Raw genomic sequence first — 21,560 nt, 5'->3', positions numbered from 1 at the left:
AGTCTTTTGGAAAGGTGTTAGAAGCCAATTCCTACTGTGTAGGTGTGAAAAGTCTCAGTGTGAGAGACCTTTGAAGTAGATTTCTTGTGGGGGTAGTGATAACGTGTCCTGGAAATGGATCCCGATTTGAAACAGTGAGCCTTCAGCAATTCAGAGCCTGAATATACTGATATTAGTAGATTAATGCAATAAGTCAGTTATTTGTTGCTCAGAGAACAGAGGTGGATGATGTCTAAGTGAGGGGCTGGATGTAGCCAAAGATAGGTTGTAATCCACAGTACCTTATCTGGGTAATGTCCAATGTAGAGTACAGCAGCTGCTACACTGAAGGATTTCTCAGTGGAGGTATGCAGAGGATTCAGTCCAGGATTCAATCCAGTGTGTATCTCAGCGCAGGAATGCAGTCCGTTGGTTTTGATGAAATTTCCGCGTAGAGTAGTACCAGTTAACGGTAAGTCCTTGAATAGTTATGATGATTCATAGGTCAGTTGTGGTGAATTTAAGCTGTTTTATGGAGATGATCAGGAGCATACAAAAGGTGAGGCAGCCATCTTGGGCGTCATAGGTTAAATATTCCACCCACAAAAGATACCAGGTGAGGCAGCCATGTTGGGCGCACTATGTAGAATTATTCTGGGTGGAATAGGTCAGGCCTTGGAGAGATGACACCAAAAGGGGTAGCTGCAGCACCCTAATGCCAGGGGTTGTATCCCAACATTACTGGCACTTCAGGTCCATGTATTTTTCATCCCACCCACGAGCATACCAGGTGAGGCAGCCATGTTGGGCGCACTATAAAAGGTTATACTGTGGAAGATAAGCCATACAAGGAAGACCTAAGGTGGGGAGTTGGGGGGGGGGGTTTACAGGAAGAACAAAGGAGATTTATGGTAGACTTTCCATGGTTAAATCTCTTTCTGCAAGGTACACTGGATTCCACAGGGAATACATTGGGGTGTAGAGTTGGATCTTGAGCCGAGGCACCAACAGGCTAAAGCTTTGACTGTTCCCAGAATGCACTGCATCGCCTCCTCTATAACCTCGCCTCCGGGCACTGGCTGCTGCTCCTGCTAAAGCCCACTCCCCTCCTCGCTCTCAGCTGCTGTCCGGAGCCCGTTCCTGCCCGCAATGCTGCTGTCGCCGCTGCTGGGGCTGGTGGCTGCTGATCCGGCCCCTGGTCATCCTACAGAGCCCGGACGAGGTGGGCTACATCCCGGGTAGGGGGGCCGGAGCCAGCAGACACAGCTAACCTGGTCAGCATTCTGGCTCAATTCCCTGGCAACAGACCACATAAGGACCCCTGGACAGGGACCGCAAAAGGATGCGGGTAGGGCCCGCATGCGGCCCGTGGGCCTCGAGTTTAACACCCTTGCTGTATAAGTATTAGCGACAGAAGGGGTGAGGGTAGGAGACTGGGACGATCAGGAGATGCTGGGCTTCAAAAAGGGGGGAAGCTGCAAATGAAAGTAATTAAAACAGGTAATTGACAAGTGCCGCCAATAGCTCCCCGAACCCTGCAGCACTATGTGCGGTGCTCCCTCCGCACACACCTAGTTACAGCCCTGGCTATTGCAGGACAAGGTGGAGCTGCTCATTCAAAAGCAGGCAAAGGGTATTCTATGAATGGTACTACGCAGAACCCACAATAACTTATGATGGCTGACTTTCACTTGGTTTCCTTGGCGGGAAGGGGGAGGTGGGGGAGAGATGGGTTAGAATACAGTGTTACTTACCGCTTGTTCATTTCTCATGCCCACATACTTGATGCCAGCTACTTGTGCAGCAATAGCTATTTCAATAACAGGAATTCCAACTATACCAAACATGTACTTTACATTCTGAAGGACACAAAAAAACAAAAGAACAAAAAGAAAAAAAAAAAAGAGAAAAGAACAATAAAAACGTTTATAGTAATTACAGGTTTGTAATGCCATTTATTTTTATTTAAATGTAATAAAGATTTTATACTAACCCTTTCACACCGCAGCTTTAACCCGGTAAATTGCCGATTTTTCAGCCTTCCTAAACGGTTCGAGCTGCGATGTGAAAGGGCCACCTTGAATGTACAGTTTTCAAAATACTGGTATTTTGAAACGGTTAAAAAGCAGGGTCCTACCCGGTTCAGAACCGTTTCACTGTGCAGTGTGAAAGGCTCTGAAACGGTATTTCCAAGCCACATAAGGTGATAGGCTGTCTCCATGTGTGATGTCACCGGGCAGAAGCAGGAAGCTGGAGGAAAAACACATCAGACACATGAGAGTGGGTTTAGAAGCGTTTTCTTACTGCAAATACATTATACAATGGCAACTTAGAGTGATGAAGAGGTGAGGGAGCTGCTAAGAATCAGAGGGGATGAGGAAATCTGCAGACAAATTACTGGGACAGTCAAGGATGCACTCATATAAAAACATGGTTAAAATGCTTCAAGCTGCTGGGTTCCATCGTACGACTATCCAAATTATTAATAATTAATTAATTAATAATTATTAATAATGTGTGGGCCAGAAAAGTCCATTTATAATGACAACCACTTTTTTCTATGGGTGAAACGGGTTCAGTGTGAATGGTACCAAAACGGTAATGAAATGGTAATATACTGGTTACAACATGCAATGTGAAGGGGGTTTAACTGCTCAGACCCGTTTTAAGAACCGTTTAAAGAACCGTTTCAAAAGCAGGTTTGGCGATGTGAAAGCAGCATTAAGTGAGTTTAGAATAAATCTTCTGCATACGTTCCCTGGCTCCCTAATATTCCTGCACAGCAGAAGAAGAGGTTAGGGATGACACAGCTTGCTGTATCTGCTCCAATAAACTATCTGCTGGATATAAACTGAGTTTCAACAATAATCTGTAACACTTAAAAAGGGAGATACTGATATGCAAACAAACTTCCAGGCCATTGGGGGATTGCCACAATATATTGCAGATGTATGGGGGCAATTATGGCAATGGCCCAGACACCCGACATGCAGGCTCGGGGGATAGGGAATACTAAACATGTTTACAAATCCCGCTCTGGACTGTTTTCGGTTGGGATTGGTGAATCAGGCATCTTTAACATGTTTATATTTCCCTGATCCCCAGACAGATCTCCTATGATTGATGCCCACCGATGCACGTTTCCGGCAGGGTTAGGGAGTCACCTTATAGATGTATGGGGGCCTTTAGTCCCAGTATGACTTGCCAATCAGGTTTTTTATGGGATGTACCAGGCAGGCTACTGTAGCCTGGTTCACTGTATGAACAGCACAAATGGTGCCCAGTTATATACACACACTGCAATATATGGATCTACTCAGATGCATATTTTTGTTATAGAAATAAAAACTTCTAATAATAGTCATACTAGCGAACCTTGATAATGATTGTGGATGCTTATGTTCACCTCCCCCATCCTTCAGCATGCCTGCAATACACCAGGCATGTACATTGGGCCAGATTCTGATTTGGAAGTAAAGCAAAAAAATAAAACGCAAAACCATGTTACATGAGATCGAGTTAGTTTTGGGTGGGGTGTGTCTAAACTGAAATCTAAATTGCAGTGTAACAATAAAGCTGCCTAACATTTGTGGGCTACATGCCAAAGCAGCCATTATTTACCCTGCACAGAAACAATATAAATGTATTTGCCCCCTTTGCATTGCGACATGGTTTGTTCCAGATACAGATGAAGGGGTGGGATCTGTGCACAATATGTGATACTGCATCCCGGTCAGCGCTGCTATCTACAAGACAGTGCATCGATGTGCCTACAAATGTAAGAACGGTTAACGATTTTGACAGCTGCAGATGTCATTGCCCCACCACAGCACTGTCCCTGGCTGCTGGGCTCTGGGTTGTGCACAGGAGATCACATGCAAGCCGGACGGAAAGTGAGACACAGCGCACCACCACTAGTAGGCACTAGACTCTGGCAAGGATTGCCGGAGGGAGGAGTTTTCACCCCCTCCGGCAGATAAAATGTTAATACATTTCATCGGTACTGCATCCTGCCTCGCCTTGTCAAAGAAGCGAAGCAGGAAAGGTATCCAGATGATAGGTCGACCTTAACTAGGTCGAAAGTCAATAGGTCGACCACTAATACTCAGAATGCGTGAGGTCGACATGGACAAAATGTTGACATGGCCATTAGGCCGACAGTGCTTATGGTCGATGGGTGCAAATGGTCGACAGTTTTTTTGTTTGTTTTTTTTAAAACTTTTTAAGACTTTACCATCCACGCAGACTACAGAGTTGCAGTCAAAATGCCGGCTGTCGGAATTCCAGCGTTCAGAATACTGACACTGAAATCCTCACAGCCGACAATACAGACAGCTGGAATCCCGGCGCAACAGGGCTATTCCCACTCGTGGGTGACCACAACACCCATATAGTGAGAATAGATCCTGTGGGACGCTTAGCTCTCGCCCCACATCCGGCCAGGATGCCACTGTCAGGATATTGACAGCCGGCATCCCGTCCGCCAGTAAGTATTCCGTACAACGATTGGGAATAGTAACCTGTGCCGAGTGCAGCGGTGGCAAAGCAAGGCACCTTGCCCGAAGCATGACGAGTGCTTTGACGGCGAAAACTACACCAAAAAAAATTACAAATGTTGTGTCAATCTTTTTTGTGTTGACCATTTGTCATGTCGACCATTTGTCATGTCGACCTTTTGTCCCTGTTGACCTTCTCCAGTGTTGACCTAATGACTGTCGAGCTAATTAGAGTCAACCCTAGGATCCATAACGGCAGGAAGAGCTATTGCGGCACAAACAGTGCTGCTATTATACATCTCCCCAAAGTTTTTTGCTATACTTCTAAATCAGAATCATACCCATAGTGACAGCACCAATACTGGGGGTGCTCCCATAGAGCTTTCTGCAGTAATACAATGTATCATCATGGGGCAGCTCGTGCCAGCTTGATTAGATCTCATAACGTGACTCACATCAATTAACATCAATCAAATTTCATAACAAAACAGTAATTAGCATCTGTGCAAGTACTTATGCAGCACCTGAGCTATGGTGTGCTCTGTGTATAAGGAGGGAGCTTACTTGTGCAGCACCTGAGCTATGGCGTGTGGTCTCTGTGCAAAAATAAGATTTTACTCACTGGTAAATCTATTTCTCGTAGTCCGTAGTGGATGCTGGGGACTCCGTAAGGACCATGGGAATAGACGGGCTCCGCAGGAGACTGGGCACTTTAAGAAAGATTTAGTACTACTGGTGTGCACTGGCTCCTCCCTCTATGCCCCTCCTCCAGACCTCAGTTAAGGAAACTGTGCCCGGAAGAGCTGACATTACAAGGAAAGGATTTTGGAATCCAGGGTAAGACTCATACCAGCCACACCAATCACACCGTATAACTTGTGATAAACTTACCCAGTCAACAGTATGAACAACAACAGAGCATCAACAATGGATGCCAACATAACGTAACCCTTTATTAAGCAATAACTATATACACGTATTGCAGAAAGTCCACACTTGGGACGGGCGCCCAGCATCCACTACGGACTACGAGAAATAGATTTACCGGTGAGTAAAATCTTATTTTCTCTAACGTCCTAGTGGATGTTGGGGACTCCGTAAAGGACCATGGGGATTATACCAAAGCTCCCAAACGGGCGGGAGAGTGCGGCTGACTCTGCAGCACCGAATGGGCAAACACAAGGTCCTCCTCAGCCAGGGTATCAAACTTGTAGAACTTAGCAAATGTGTTTGAACCCGACCAAGTAGCTGCTCGGCAAAGCTGTAATGCCGAGACCCCTCGGGCAGCCGCCCAAGAAGAGCCCACTTTCCTTGTGGAATGGGCTTTCGCTGATTTTGGATGCGGCAATCCAGCCGCAGAATGAGCCTGCTGAATCGTGCAACAGATCCAGCGAGCAATAGTTTGCTTTGAAGCAGGAGCACCCAGCTTGTTGGATGCATACAGGATAAACAGCGAGTCAGTCTTCCTGACTCCAGCCGTCCTGGCTACATAGATCTTCAAAGCCCTGACTACATCAAGCAACTTGGAATCCTCCAAGTCACGAGTAGCTGCAGGCACCACAATAGGTTGGTTCAAATGAAAAGATGACACCACCTTCAGCAGAAATTGTGGACGAGTCCGTAATTCTGCCCTGTCCATATGGAAAACCAGATAGGGGCTTTTACATGATAAAGCCGCCAATTCTGACACACGCCTAGCCGAAGCTAAGGCCAATAGCATGACCACCTTCCACGTGAGATACTTTAGCTCCACGGTCTTAAGTGGCTCAAACCAGTGGGATTTCAGGAAACCCAACACCACGTTGAGATCCCAAGGTGCCACTGGTGGCACAAAAGGGGGCTGAATATGCAGCACTCCCTTAACAAACGTCTGAACTTCAGGAAGAGAAGTCAGTTCCTTTTGAAAGAAAATGGATAGGGCCGAAATCTGGACCTTTATGGACCCCAACTTCAGGCCCATAGTCACTCCAGACTGTAGGAAGTGCAGGAACCGGCCCAGCTGGAATTCCTCTGTAGGGGCCTTCCTGGCCTCACACCAGGCAACATATTTTCGCCATATACGGTGATAGTGTTTTGCTGTCACGTCCTTCCTAGCCTTTATCAGCGTAGGAATAACTTCATCCGGAATGCCTTTTTCCGCTAGGATCCTGCGTTCAACCGCCATGCCGTCAAACGCAGCCGCGGTAAGTCTTGGAACAGACAGAGCCCCTGTTGCAACAGGTCCTGTCTGAGAGGCAGAGGCCAAGGGTCCTCTGTGAGCATTTCTTGCAGTTCCGGGTACCAAGTCCTTCTTGGCCAATCCGGAACAATGAGTATTGTTCTCATTCCTCTTTTTCTTACGATTCTCAGCACCTTGGGTATGAGAGGAAGAGGAGGAAACACATAGACCGACTGGAACACCCACGGTGTTACCAGGGAGTCCACAGCTATCGCCTGAGGGTCTCTTGACCTGGCGCAATACCTTTGTAGCTTTTTGTTGAGACGGGACGCCATCATGTTCACCTGTGGCAGTTCCCATCGATTTGTAATCTGAGTGAAGACTTCGTGATGAAGTCCCCACTCTCCCGGGTGGAGGTCGTGCCTGCTGAGGAAGTCTGCTTCCCAGTTGTCCACTCCCGGAATGAACACTGCTGACAGTGCTTGCACGTGATTCTCCGCCCAACGAAGAATCCTGGTGGCTTCTGCCATCGCCACTCTGCTTCTTGTGCCGCCCTGGCAGTTTACATGAGCCACTGCGGTGATGTTGTCGTTCTGAATCAGCACCGGTTGGTTGCGAAGCAGAGGCTCCGCTTGACTCAGGGCGTTGTATATGGCCCTTAGTTCCAGGATATTTATGTGCAGACAAGCCTCCTGACTTGTCCACAGCCCTTGGAAGTTTCTTCCCTGAGTGACTGCCCCCCATCCTCGGAGGCTCGCATCCGTGGTCACCAGGACCCAGTCCTGTATGCCGAACCTGCGGCCCTCGAGAAGGTGAGCACTCTGCAGCCACCACAGAAGAGACACCCTGGCCCTCGGGGACAGGGTGATCAGCCGATGCATCTGAAGATGCGATCCGGACCACTTGTCCAACAGATCCCACTGAAAGATCCTCGCATGGAACCTGCCGAAGGGAATGGCTTCGTATGATGCCACCATCTTTCCCAGGACTCGCGTGCAGCGATGCACCGACACCTGTTTCGGTTTTAAGAGGTCTCTGACTAGAGTCACGAGCTCTTGAGCCTTCTCCGCCGGGAGAAACACCTTCTTCTGGTCCGTGTCCAGAATCATGCCCAGAAAAGGCAGACGCGTAGTAGGAATCAGCTGTGACTTTGGAATATTTAGAATCCAGCCGTGCTGTTGCAACACTTCCTGAGAGTGTGCTACGCTGATTAGCAACTGCTCTCTGGACCTCGCCTTTATGAGGAGATCGTCCAAGTATGGGATAATTGTGACTCCTTGCTTTCGAAGGAGCACCATCATTTCTGCCATTACCTTGGTAAATATTCTCGGTGCCGTGGAGAGCCCAAACGGCAACGTCTGGAATTGGTAATGACAGTCCTGTACCACAAATCTGAGGTACTCCTGATGAGGTGGATAAATGGGGACATGCAAGTAAGCATCCTTGATGTCCAGAGACACCATAAAATCCCCCTCTTCCAGGCTTGCAATGACCGCTCTGAGCGATTCCATTTTGAACTTGAATCTTTTCAGATAAATGTTCAGGGATTTTAAATTCAATATGGGTCTAACCTAACCGTCCGGTTTCGGTACCACAAACATTGCGAAATAGTATCCTCTTCCTTGTTGAAGGAGGGGAACCTTTACCACCATCTGCTGGAGATATAACTTGTGAATTGCCGCTAACACTACTTCCCTTTCTATGGGGGAAGCTGGCAGGGCCGATTTGAGGTAACGGTGAGGGGGCATCACTTCGAATTCCAGCTTGTATCCCTGAGACACAATCTGTATAGCCCAGGGATCCACCTGTGAGCGAACCCACTGGTGGCTGAAATTTCAGAGACGCGCCCCCACCGCTCCTGGCTCCTGTGGAGCCCCAGCGTCATGCGGTGGATTTAGTGGAAGCCGGGGAGGACTTCTGTTCCTGGGAACTAGCTGTATGGTGCAGCTTCTTTCCTCTACCCCTGCCTCTGGCAAGAAAGGACGCACCTCTGACCTTCTTGCTTCTCTGTGATCGAAAGGACTGCATTTGGTAATACGGTGCTTTCTTAGGCTGTGAGAGAATATATGGCAAAAAGTTTGACTTCCCAGCCGTAGCTGTGGAAACTAGGTCCGAGAGACCGTCCCCAAACAATTCCTCACCCTTGTAAGGTAACACCTCCATGTGCTTTTTGGAGTCGGCATCACCTGTCCATTGCCGAGTCCACAGGACCCTTCTGGCAGAAAATAAGATTTTACTTACCGATAAATCTATTTCTCGTAGTCCGTAGTGGATGCTGGGACTCCGTCAGGACCATGGGGAATAGCGGCTCCGCAGGAGACAGGGCACAAAATTTAAAAGTTTAAAAGTTTGACCACTAGGTGGTGTGTACTGGCTCCTCCCCCTATGACCCTCCTCCAAGCCTCAGTTAGGATACTGTGCCCGGACGAGCGTACACAATAAGGAAGGATTTTGAATCTCGGGTAAGACTCATACCAGCCACACCAATCACACCGTACAACTTGTGATCTGAACCCAGTTAACAGTATGACAAACGTAGGAGCCTCTGAACAGACTGCTCACAACAATAACAACCCGATTTTTTTGTAACAATAACTATGTACAAGTATTGCAGACAATCCGCACTTGGGATGGGCGCCCAGCATCCACTACGGACTACGAGAAATAGATTTATCGGTAAGTAAAATCTTATTTTCTCTGACGTCCTAGTGGATGCTGGGACTCCGTCAGGACCATGGGGATTATACCAAAGCTCCCAAACGGGCGGGAGAGTGCGGATGACTCTGCAGCACCGAACTCCAGGTCCTCCTTAGCCAGGGTATCAAATTTGTAGAATTTTACAAACGTGTTCTCCCCTGACCACGTAGCTGCTCGGCAGAGTTGTAATGCCGAGACCCCTCGGGCAGCCGCCCAAGATGAGCCCACCTTCCTTGTGGAATGGGCCTTGACAGATTTAGGCTGTGGCAGGCCTGCCACAGAATGTGCAAGTTGAATTGTGCTACAAATCCAACGAGCAATCGTCTGCTTAGAAGCAGGAGCACCCAGCGTATAAACAGCGAGTCAGATTTTCTGACTCCAGCCGTCCTTGAAATATATATTTTCAATGCTCTGACAACGTCCAGCAACTTGGAATCCTCCAAATCGCTAGTAGCCGCAGGCACCACAATAGGCTGGTTCAGGTGAAACGCTGAAACCACCTTAGGCAGAAAGTGAGGACGCGTCCGCAGTTCTGCCCTGTCCGAATGGAAAATCAGATATGGGCTTTTATACGATAAAGCCGCCAATTCTGACACTCTCCTGGCTGAAGCCAGGGCCAGTAGCATGGTTACTTTCCATGTAAGATATTTCAAATCCACCGATTTGAGTGGCTCAAACCAATGGGATTTGAGAAAATCCAAAACTACATTAAGATCCCACGGTGCCACTGGGGGCACAACCGGGGGCTGTATATGTAGTACTCCTTTTACAAAAGTCTGGACTTCAGGAACTGAAGCCAATTCTTTCTGGAAGAAAATCGACAGGGCCGAAATTTGAACCTTAATGGACCCTAATTTGAGGCCCATAGACAATCCTGTTTGCAGGAAATGTAGGAATCGACCCAGTTGAAATTCCTCCGTCGGGGCCTTCCTGGCCTCACACCACGCAACATATTTTCTCCAAATGCGGTGATAATGTTGTGCAGTCACCTCCTTCCTGGCTTTTACCAGGGTAGGGATGACCTCTTCCGGAATGCCTTTTTCCCTTAGGATTCGGCGTTCAACCGCCATGCCGTCAAACGCAGCCGCGGTAAGTCTTGGAATAGACACGGTCCCTGCTGAAGCAGGTCCCGTCTTAGAGGTAGAGGCCACGGATCTTCCGTGAGCATCTCCTGAAGTTCCGGGTACCAAGTTCTTCTTGGCCAATCCGGAGCCACGAGTATCGTTCTTACTCCCCTTTGCCGTATAATGCTCAGTACTTTTGGTATGAGAGGCAGAGGAGGAAACACATACACTGACTGGTACACCCATGGTGTTACCAGAGCGTCTACAGCTATTGCCTGAGGGTCTATGTGGGCGACTGCCGTGATGTTGTCCGACTGAATCAACACCGGCTGACCCTGAAGCAGAGGTTTTGCCAGGCTTAGAGCATTGTAGATTGCTCTTAGCTCCAGTATATTTATGTGAAGAGACGTCTCCAGGCTTGACCACACGCCCTGGAAGTTTCTTCCCTGTGTGACCGCTCCCCAGCCTCTCAGGCTGGCATCCGTGGTCACTAGGACCCAGTTCTGTATGCCGAATCTGCGGCCCTCTAACAGATGAGCACTCTGCAACCACCATAGCAGAGACACTCTTGTCCTTGTGGACAATTTTATCCGCTGATGCATCTGCAGATGCGATCCGGACCATTTGTCCAGCAGATCCCACTGAAAAGTTCGTGCATGGAATCTGCCGAATGGAATCGCTTCGTAAGAAGCTACCATTTTTCCCAGGACTCTTGTGCATTGATGCACAGATACTTTTCCTGGTTTTAGGAGGTTCCTGACTAGATCGGATAACTCCCTGGCTTTCTCCTCCGGAAGAAATACCTTTTTCTGAACAGTGTCCAGAATCATCCCTAGGAACAACAGACGTGTCGTCGGGATCAGTTGGGATTTTGGAAAATTCAGAATCCACCCGTGTTGTTGGAGCACTACTTGGGTTAGTGCTACTCCGACCTCCAGCTGTTCTCTGGATCTTGCCCTTATCAGGAGATCGTCCAAGTAAGGGATAATTAAGACTCCTTCTCTTCGAAGAAGGATCATCATTTCGGCCATTACCTTGGTAAAGACCCGGGGTGCCGTGGACAATCCAAACGGCAGCGTCTGAAACTGATAATGACAGTTTTGGACCACGAACCTGAGGTACCCTTGGTGTGAAGGACAAATTGGAACATGAAGGTAAGCATCCTTGATGTCCAAGGACACCATAAAATCCCCTTCTTCCAGATTCGCTATCACTGCTCTGAGTGACTCCATCTTGAACTTGAATTTTTGTATGTACAGGTTCAGAGATTTTAGATTTAGAATCGGTCTTACCGAGCCGTCCGGCTTCGGTACCACAAATAGCGTGGAGTAATACCCCTGTCCCTGTTGTAGGAGGGGTACCTTGACTATCACCTGCTGAGAATACAGCTTGTGAATGGCCTCCAATACCGTCGCCCTGTCGGAGGGAGACGTTGGCAAAGCAGACTTTAGGAAACGGCGAGGAGGGGACTTCTCGAATTCCAACCTGTAACCCTGAGATACTACCTGCAGGATCCAGGGGTCCACCTGCGAGTGAGCCCACTGTGCGATGAAATGTTTGAGGCGACCCCCCACCGCCCCTGAGTCTGCTTGTAAGGTCCCAGCGTCATGCTGACGCCTTTGTAGAAGCCGGGGAGGGCTTCTGCTCCTGGGAAGGAGCTGCTTGTTGCAGTCTCTTACCCTTTCCTTTGCCTCGGGGCAAATAGGAATGTCCTTTTGCTCGTTTGTTCTTATAGGAACGAAAGGACTGCGGCTGAAAAGCCTGCGGCTTTTTCTGCTGGGAGGTGACCTGGGGTAAAAAGGTGGATTTTCCGGCCGTTGCCGTGGCCACCAGATCCGATAGACCGACCCCAAATAATTCCTCCCCCTTATACGGCAATACTTCCATATGTCGTTTGGAATCCGCATCACCTGACCACTGGCGCGTCCATAAACTTCTTCCGGCAGATATGGACATCGCACTTACTCTTGATGCCAGAGTGCAAATATCTCTCTGTGCATCTCGCATATAAAGAAATGCATCCTTTAACTGCTCTATAGTCAGTAAAATACTGTCCCTATCCAGGGTATCAATATTTTCAGACAGTGACTCCGACCAAGCCACGCCAGCACTGCACATCCAGGCTGAGGCGATTGCTGGTCTCAGTATAACACCCGTATGTGTGTATATACTTTTTAATGTATTCTCCAGCCTCCTATCAGCTGGATCCTTGAGGGCGGCCGTATCAGGAGACGGTAACGCCACTTGCTTTGATAAGCGTGTGAGCGCCTTATCCACCCTAGGAGGTGTTTCCCAGCGCGCCCTAACCTCTGGCGGGAAAGGGTATAATGCCAATAACTTCTTTGAAATTAGCAGTTTTCTATCTGGGGTAACCCACGCTTCATCACACACTTCATTCAGTTCCTCTGATTCAGGAAAAACTATCGGTAGTTTTTTCACACCCCACATAATACCCCTTTTTGTGGTACTTGCAGTATCAGAGATATGCAAAGCCTCCTTCACTGCCGTGATCATATAACGTGTGGCCCTACTGGAAAATACGTTTGTTTCTTCACCGTCGACACTGGATTCAGTGTCAGTGTCTGGGTCTGTGTCGACCGACTGAGGTAAAGGGCGTTTTACAGCCCCTGACGGTGTCTGAGACGCCTGGACAGGTACTAACTGGTTTGCCGGCTGTCTCATGTCGTCAACCGACTTTTGTAGCGTGCTGACACTATCCCGTAATTCCATAAACAAAGCCATCCATTCTGGTGTCTACTCCCTAGGGGGTGACATCACCATTACAGGCAATTGCTCCGCCTCCACGCCAACATCGTCCTCATACATGTCGACACACACGTACCGACACACAGGGAATGCTCTGATAGAAGACAGGACCCCACTAGCCCTTTGGGGAGACAGAGGGAGAGTTTGCCAGCACACACCCAAGCGCTATAAATATATATAGGGACAACCTTAATAAGTGTGTTCCCTTTATAGCAGCTCAAATATTATAAATATCGCCAATAAGTGCCCCCCCTCTCTGTTTTTACCCTGTTTCTGCAGTGCAGGGGAGAGTCCTGGGAGCCTTCCTCGCAGCGGAGCTGGGCAGGAAAATGGCGCTGTGTGCTGAGGAGAATAGGCCCCGCCCCCTTTTCGGCAGGCTTCTTCTCCCGGTTTTTTTGGAACCTGGCAGGGGTTAAATACATCCATATAGCCCCAGGGGCTATATGTGATATATTTTAGCCAGAATAGGTATATTACATTGCTGCCCAGGGCGCCCCCCCCAGCGCCCTGCACCCTCAGTGACCGCTGGTGTGAAGTGTGCGGAGAGCAATGGCGCACAGCTGCAGTGCTGTGCGCTACCTCATGAAGACTTAGACGTCTTCTGCCGCCGGTTTCTGGACCTCTTCTCTATTCGGCATCTGCAAGGGGGTCGGCGGCGCGGCTCCGGTGACCCATCCAGGCTGTACCTGTGATCGTCCCTCTGGAGCTAGTGTCCTGTAGCCTAAGAAGCAAATCCATCCTGCACGCAGGTGAGTTCACTTCTTCTCCCCTAAGTCCCTCGTTGCAGTGAGCCTGTTGCCAGCAGGACTCACTGAAAATAAAAAACCTAACAAACTTTTTCTAAGCAGCTCTTTAGGAGAGCCACCTAGATTGCACCCTGCTCGGACGGGCACAAAAACCTAACTGAGGCTTGGAGGAGGGTCATAGGGGGAGGAGCCAGTACACACCACCTAGTGGTCAAACTTTTAAATTTTGTGCCCTGTCTCCTGCGGAGCCGCTATTCCCCATGGTCCTGACGGAGTCCCAGCATCCACTAGGACGTCAGAGAAATTGACATTGCATTTATTCTAGAGCCCAGTAGGCAAATGTCCCTCTGGGCATCCCTCATATATAGGACAGCGTCTTTTATATGCCCCAGGGTCAGTAAAATGGTATCCTTGTCTAAGGTATCCATTTCCTCAGACAGATTATCTGTCCATGCGCTACAGCACTACACATCCAGGCCGACGCAATTGCCGGCCTCAGTATAGTACCTGAGTGTGTGTAAACAGACTTCAGGATACTTTCCTGCTTCCTATCTGCAGGATCCTTTAGGGCGGCCGTATCCTGTGACGGCAGGGCCACCTTTTTAGATAAGCGTGTCAGAGCTTTATCTACCCTAGGGGAGGATTCCCAGCGCATCCTGTCCGTTGGCGGGAAAGGGTACGCCATAAGTAACCTTTTGGAAATCAGCACTTTCTTATCGGGGGAATCCCACGCTTTTTCACATAGTTCATTTAACTCATGTGAAGGGGGAAAAGTCACCTCTTGCTTTTTCTCCCCATACATATACACCCTTTTGTCAGGGACAGGGTTTACCTCTGATATGTGCAATACATCCTTCATTGCTATAATCATGTAGCGGATGGCTTTAGCCATTTTAGGCTGCAATTTTGCATCATCATCGACACTGGAGTCAGAATCCGTGTCGATATCTGTGTCAACCATTTTGGATAGTGGGCGCTTCTGAGACCCTGACGGCCTCTGCACTGTAGGATCAGGCATGGGCTGAGACCCCGACTGTCCCAAGGCATCAGCTTTATCCAACCTTTTATGTAAGGAGTTTACATTATCATTTAACACCTTCCACATATCCATCCAATCAGGTGTCGGCGGAGACACGTCATTCATCTGTACTTGCTCTGCCTCCACATAGCCCTCTTCGTCAAACATGTCGACACACCACACACACAGGGGATGCTCTATATGAGGACAGGACCCCCACAAGGCCTTTTGGAGAGACAGAGAGAGAGTATGCCAGCACACACCCCAGCGCTATATGACCCAGGAATCACACAGTAACTTAGTGTTTACCCAGTAGCTGCTGTATATATATTAAATGCGCTAAATTTATGTTCCCCCCCTCTCTTTTTACTCTTTCTACCGTGAGTCTGCAGGGGAGAGCCTGGGGAGCTTCCTCTCAGCGGAGCTGTGGAGAGAAATTGGCGCTGGTGAGTGCTAAGGAAGAAGGCCCCGCCCCCTCAGCGGCGGGCTTCTGTCCCGCGATTTTGTGTAAAATTAATGGCGGGGGCTCATGCATAACACAGTGTCCAACTGTATATATGCTGCTTTTGCCAGGAGGTATCTAATTGCTGCAAAGGGCGCCCCCCCCTGCGCCCTGCACCCTACAGTGACCGGAGTGTGTGGGTTAGTGTGGGCGCAATGGCGCACAGCTGCAGTGCTGTGCGCTACCTCATATGAAGACAGGAGTCTTCTGGGGCCGATTTTGACGTCTTCTTTCTTCAACCTGCCGGCTTCTGACTTCTGGCTCTGCGAGGGGGACGGCGGCGCAGCTCCGGGAACGGACGACAAGGTCAGGTCCTGTGTTCGATCCCTCTGGAGCTAATGGTGTCCAGTAGCCTAAGAAGCGCAACCTAGCCGCAGTTAGTAGGTTTGCTTCTCTCCCCTCAGTCCCACGTAGCAGAGAGTCTGTTGCCAGCAGAAGCTCTCTGAAAATAAAAAACCTAACTAAAATACTTTCTTATTAGCAAGCTCTAGAGAGCTCACTAAAATGCACCCAGCTCTGTCCGGGCACAGATTCTAACTGAGGTCTGGAGGAGGGGCATAGAGGGAGGAGCCAGTGCACACCAGTAGTACTAAATCTTTCTTAGAGTGCCCAGTCTCCTGCGGAGCCCGTCTATTCCCATGGTCCTTACGGAGTCCCCAGCATCCACTAGGACGTTAGAGAAATAAGAAGGGAGCTCATTGTGCAGCATCTGAGCTATAGTGTGTGGTCTCTGTATAAGGAGATAGCTTACTTGTGCAGCACCTGAGCTATGGGGGGTAATTCCAAGTTGAGCGCAGCAGGATTTTTTTTAGCAGTTGGGCAAAACCATGTGTACTGCAGGGGAGGCAGATATAACATGTGCAGAAAGAGTTAGATGTGGGTGGGTTATTTTATTTCTGTGCAGGGTAAATACTGGCTGCTTTATTTTTACACTGCAAATTAGATTGCAGATTGAACACACCACACCCAAATCTAACTCTCTCTGCACATGTTAAATCTGCCTCCCCTGCAGTGCACATGGTTTTGCCCAACTGCTAAAAAAAATCCTGCTGCGATCAACTTGGAATTACCCCCATGGTGTGGTATCTGTGTACTATAAGGAGGACAGAGCTTCTTATGCAGCACCTAAGCTATGGTGTGTGGTCTTGGTGTATAAGGAGGGAGCTCATTGTGCTGCACCTAAGCTATGGTGTGTGGTCTCTGTGTATAAGGAGGACAGAGCTTCTTGTGCAGCACCTAAGCTATGGTGTGTGGTCTCGGTGTACAGTATAAGGAGGGAGCTCATTGTGCAGCACCTAAGCTATGGTGTGTGGTCTTGGTGTATAAGGAGGGAGCTCATTGTGCAGCACCTAAGCTATGGTGTGTGGTCTTGGTGTACAAGGAGGGAGCTCATTGTGCAGTACCTAAGCTACAGTGTGTGGTCTCGGTGTATAAGGAGGGCGCTCATTGTGCAGCATCTGAGCTATGGTGTGCTCTGTGTATAAGGAGGACAGAGCTTCTTGTGCAGCATCTAAGCCAGAGGTTCTCAAACTCAGTCCTCGGTAGCCCACACAGTGCATGTTTTGCAGGTAACCCAGCAGGTGCACAGGTGTATTAATTACTCACTGACATTTTAAAAGGTCCACAGGTGGAGCTAATTATTTCACTTGCGATTCTGTGAGGAGACCTGCAAAACATGCACTGTGTGGGCCCCCGAGGACCGAGTTTGAGAACCTCTGATCTAAGCTGTGGTGTGTGGTCTCTGCATAAGGAGATAGCTTACTTGTGCAGCACCTGAGCTATGGTGTGTGTGGTCTCTGTGTATAAGGATAGAGCTTGCTTGGGCAGCAACTGAGCTATGGAGAGTGGTCTCTATGTATAAGGAGGACAGAGCTTCTGTGCAGCACCTGAGCTATGGTGTGTGTGGTCTCTGTGTATAAGGAGAGAGCTTCCATGCAGCACCTGAGCTATGGTGTGCATGGACTCTGTGTATAAGGAGAGAGCTTACTTGTGCAGCACCTGAGCTATGGTGTGTTGTATCTGTGTATAAGGAGGACAGAGCCTCTGTGCAGCACCTGAGCTATGGTGTGCATGGACTCTGTGTATAAGGAGAGAGCTTACTTGTGCAGCACCTGAGCTATGGTGTGTTGTATCTGTGTATAAGGAGGACAGAGCCTCTGTGCAGCACCTGAGCTATGGTGTGTTGTATCTGTGTATAAGGAGGACAGAGCTTCTATTCAGCACCTGAGTTACGGTGTGTGGTCTCTGTGTAGAAGGAGGACAGAGGTTATGTGCAGCACCTGAGCTATGGTGTGTATGGTCTCTGTGTATTTGGAGAGAGCTTACTTGGACAGCAACAGAGCTATGGTGTGTGGTCTCTGTGTATAAGGAGAGAGCTTACTTGGGCAGCACCTCAGCTATGGTGTGTGGTCTCCGTGTATAAGGAGGACAGAGGTTCTGTGCAGCACCTGAGTTACGGTGTGTGGTCTCTGTGTAGAAGGAGGACAGAGGTTCTGTGCAGCACCTGAGTTATGGTGTGTGGTCTCCGTGTATAAGGAGGACAGAGCTTCTGTGCAGCACCTGAGCTATGGTGTGTGTGGTCTCTGTGTATTTGGAGAGCGCTTAATTGGGCAGCACCTAAGCTATGGTGTGTGGTCTCTGTGTATAAGGAGAGAGCTTCTGTTCAGCACCTGAGTTATGGTATGTGTGTGGTCTCTGTATATAAGGAGAGAGCTTACTTGGGCAGCCAGGGCCTCTGCAATGATCTGCGCCCCAGTGAGAGACTCTTGAGCATCCTGCTGAGAAGAAGCCATGTCTGTGTATCTGTGAGTGAAGCATGAACCTTGCACTATCACACACTGACACTTCCCTCCCCCTTTGTATAGAGGAGACCAGTCGCTCATTTCAGGCCACGCCCATCTGTCACATGAATACAGGTAACGTGGTGTGAATGTAGCCGGGGTCGTGGCCAGACCTCATCGTACCAATCACACGCCGGGGGTGGTCCGCTGCTGCGAGCTGTGTGTACTGGGGCATGTGCTGTCCCGGCCGGGGATTGGGAGGAACGGCGACTTGTGCAGAGTGCGGGACACGCCCGGTGTGACTGAGGGTGACCGGCGGCGGCGGGTATGTGTTATCGCTGTTGGTCGGGAATAAGAATTAACCTGATTACCTATAACCTCCGCATTCCTGCTATGGCTGGCTCTCCTGCAGCGCCGCAGTGTACTATATATGCGCCGCGCACAGTCATTACATGAGGAAGATTAACCAGTACAATGCTTACCTTTTTTTCTAAGTAGGTGAAAGTGACCTGAATTCATTAAACTGAACACACGTTGGGGGGTATCGGGGAGTCTCTTTATTATTCCCTATTTTTATACCTCCGGCAGATTCGCTACATTATCCCAGTCCCATTGGGCATACAGATGAAGGGGGTTTATTATACCACTTTCAGACAGAAAAGTCTGATAGTCCCGGCAATTACCCGGTATTTCAATTTCGGGCAGGTTTGCCGGTCCCTGCCCAGGGTCGGATCTAGAGGAGGGGAGGGATGGATGGGGGGCACCCCACCCCACCCCACCCCACCCCATCCCACCCCCTAACACAGTCATAGCCACGCCCACTTTCGAGCAGAAGCGAGCTCTTCGGGGAGAGCCTGAGGCAGAACGATGTGCTGCAGTTTATACCACAGCAGCATAGAGAAGCCAGGAAAGCAAGGGTTACAGAGCATTTGCCCCTCACTTGCTGGTGTGTGGGCACTAGGGCTAATAAATACAATTACCCCATAGCACAGTCACATGTACGTACTACATAGAACAATCACAAAGCACTATCTCAGTCTCACTCAAAAAGTTCAGTCAGAATTGAGAGGAGGAGGAGTTAGGATTGCAGATGGGAAGAATTGGGACTGTAGAGGGAGCAGTGGCGTAACTACTGCCCCCGCAGTCCTCGCGGTGGCTTGGGGGCGAGGGGCTGCGGGGGCGCCACTGATTACAGCAGACTGACATGCGGACGAGCGCCCGCATGTCAGTCTGCTTTCTCCTTCCCGCCGCCGCTTGTTGGAGGGACACGGACGGCGCAGCGTGTGCCTCTCCTGTGTCCCTCCTGCATCATCTCCGGCGGCCGCGGGTCTAATAGGGGGAAGTGCCGTCTGTGAGCTCTAATTGGCTCACGGACGGCACTTCCCCCTATTAGACCCGCGGCCGCCGGAGATGATGCAGCAGGAGGGACACAGGAGAGGCGATCTGTGCCCTCCGTGTCCCTCCAATAAGCGGCGGCGACGGCGGCACTGGGGGGGATGTCTGGCACTGGGGGCATATATGGCACTGGGGGGGGGATGTCTGGCACTAGGGGGGATATCTGGCACTGGGGCATATATGGCACTGGGGGGGGATGTCTGGCACTGGGGGGGATATCTGGCACTGGGGGGGGGGATGTCTGGCACTGGGGCATATATGGCACTGGGGGGGGAGATGTCTGGCACTGGTGCTTATATGGCACTGGGGGGGGATGTCTGGCACTGGGGGGGATGTCTGGCACTGGGGCATATATGGCACTGGGGGGGAGATGTCTGGCACTAGGGGATATCTGGCACTGGGGCATATATGGCACTGGGGGGGGGATGTCTGGCACTGGGGGGGATACCTGGCACAGGGGGGGGGATGTCTGGCACTGGGGCATATATGGCACTGGGGGGGAGATGTCTGGCACTAGGGGGGATATCTGGCACTGGTGCATATATGGCACTGGGGGGGGGATATCTGGCACTGGGGGGGATGTCTGGCACTGGGGGGGATGTCTGGCACTGGGGCATATATGGCACTGGGGGGGATGTCTGGCACTGGGGCATATATGGCACTGGGGGGGGGATGTCTGGCACTGGGGGGGATATCTGGCACTGGGGGGGGGGATGTCTGGCACTGGGGCATATATGGCACTGGGGGGGGATGTCTGGCACTGGGGGGGGATGTCTGGCACTAGGGGGGATATCTGGCACTGGGGGAATATCTGGCACTGGGGGCTTATGTGGCACTGGGGGGAAATATATGGCACTGGCGGCATATCTGGCACGGGGGGGAATATCTGGCACTGGGGGCATATGTGGCACTGGGGGGGAATATCTGGCACTGGGGGCATATGTGGCACTGGGGGGGGGTATATGTGTACCTGGCACATGGGGGGGGCTATATTTGGCACCGGGGGCATGTGAGTACCTGGCACCGTGGGGGAATATCTGGCACTGGGGTCATATGTGGCACTGGGAGCACAGCCCTAGCAACAAGGACTACCTCCTAGCAACGAGCATGACACCCAGTGCATGAAACACCTGACAACGAGCATGACACCCAGTGCATGAAACACCTGGCAACGAGCATGACACCCAGTGCATGAAACCCCTGACAACGAGAAGGTAATTGAAAAGTAATTAGAAGCCTTACTGTAGGACTTAATGTGTAATGGGCATTACGGTGTGTGGCATAATGTATCACGGACATTGCGGTGTGTGTCATAATGTGTCACAGGCATTACGGTGTATGGTATACTATATCGCGGGCATTGTGATATGTGGTATAATGTCTCAGGGTCATTGCAGTGTGTGGCATAATGTATCACGGACATTGCGGTGTGTGTCATAATGTGTCAGGCATTACGGTGTGTGGTATACTATATCACGGGCATTGTGGTATGTGGTATAATGTCTCAGGGTCATTGCAGTGTGGCATAATACATAACGGGCATTGCGGTGTGTGGCATAGGGTATAACGGGCAGGGCTTTGCGGTATGTGTCACAGGCATTACGGTGTATGGTATACTATATCACGGGCATTGTGGTATAATGTCTCAAGGTCATTGCGGTGTGTGTCAATGTGTCACAGGCATTGTATGTGCTATAATGTATCAGGGGCATTGCAGTGTGTAGCATAATGTATAACGGGCATTGCGATTCCTGTCATAATGTGTCGGGGGCATTACGGTGTGTGGCATAATGTGTCACAGGCATTACGGTGTGTGGCATAATGTGTCACAGGCATTACGGTGTGTGGCATAATGTGTCGGGGCATTATGGTGTGTGGCATAATGTGTCACAGGCATTACGGTGTGTGGCATAATGTCTAAGGGCCATTGCAGTATGTGGCATAATGTATACTGGGCAT

The 21,560-nt window shown here is 49.9% G+C and overlaps 2 protein-coding genes across 7 annotated transcripts in view; one reads left to right on the top strand and one right to left on the bottom strand.

Moving 5' to 3' along the window:
• Nucleotides 1-18,271, bottom strand: part of HACL1 (2-hydroxyacyl-CoA lyase 1) — a 139,948-nt gene extending 121,677 nt beyond the window's left edge. For 2 of the 6 annotated variants that reach the window (XM_063921943.1, XM_063921945.1), the window contains exons 1-3: nucleotides 18,144-18,271; nucleotides 2,117-2,229; nucleotides 1,734-1,838 (exon numbers count right to left, since the gene is read on the bottom strand). In XM_063921943.1, the coding sequence (XP_063778013.1) occupies nucleotides 1,734-1,838; nucleotides 2,117-2,229; nucleotides 18,144-18,243 (318 nt within the window). In that variant the 5' untranslated portion in view covers nucleotides 18,244-18,271. Of the gene's footprint in view, nucleotides 1-1,733; nucleotides 1,839-2,116; nucleotides 2,230-3,354; nucleotides 3,410-17,806; nucleotides 17,829-18,143 lie in introns of those variants that run through there. The other 4 variants (XM_063921944.1, XM_063921946.1, XM_063921947.1 and 1 more) reach the window with 4 other exon arrangements.
• Nucleotides 18,272-18,353: 82 nt separating this feature from the next.
• BTD (biotinidase) overlaps nucleotides 18,354-21,560 on the top strand; it is a 218,718-nt gene continuing 215,511 nt past the window's right edge. Inside the window, exon 1 of the mRNA XM_063921951.1 lies at nucleotides 18,354-18,531. The gene's annotated coding sequence lies outside the window, so the exon portion shown is untranslated. The remainder of the gene's footprint in view (nucleotides 18,532-21,560) is intronic.

The sequence above is a fragment of the Pseudophryne corroboree genome, chromosome 5 (assembly GCF_028390025.1).
Source record: "Pseudophryne corroboree isolate aPseCor3 chromosome 5, aPseCor3.hap2, whole genome shotgun sequence".
NCBI lineage: Eukaryota > Metazoa > Chordata > Amphibia > Anura > Myobatrachidae > Pseudophryne > Pseudophryne corroboree.
The sequence above is the reverse complement of the archived record's forward strand: the minus strand, read 5'-3'. Positions and strand labels throughout refer to the sequence as shown.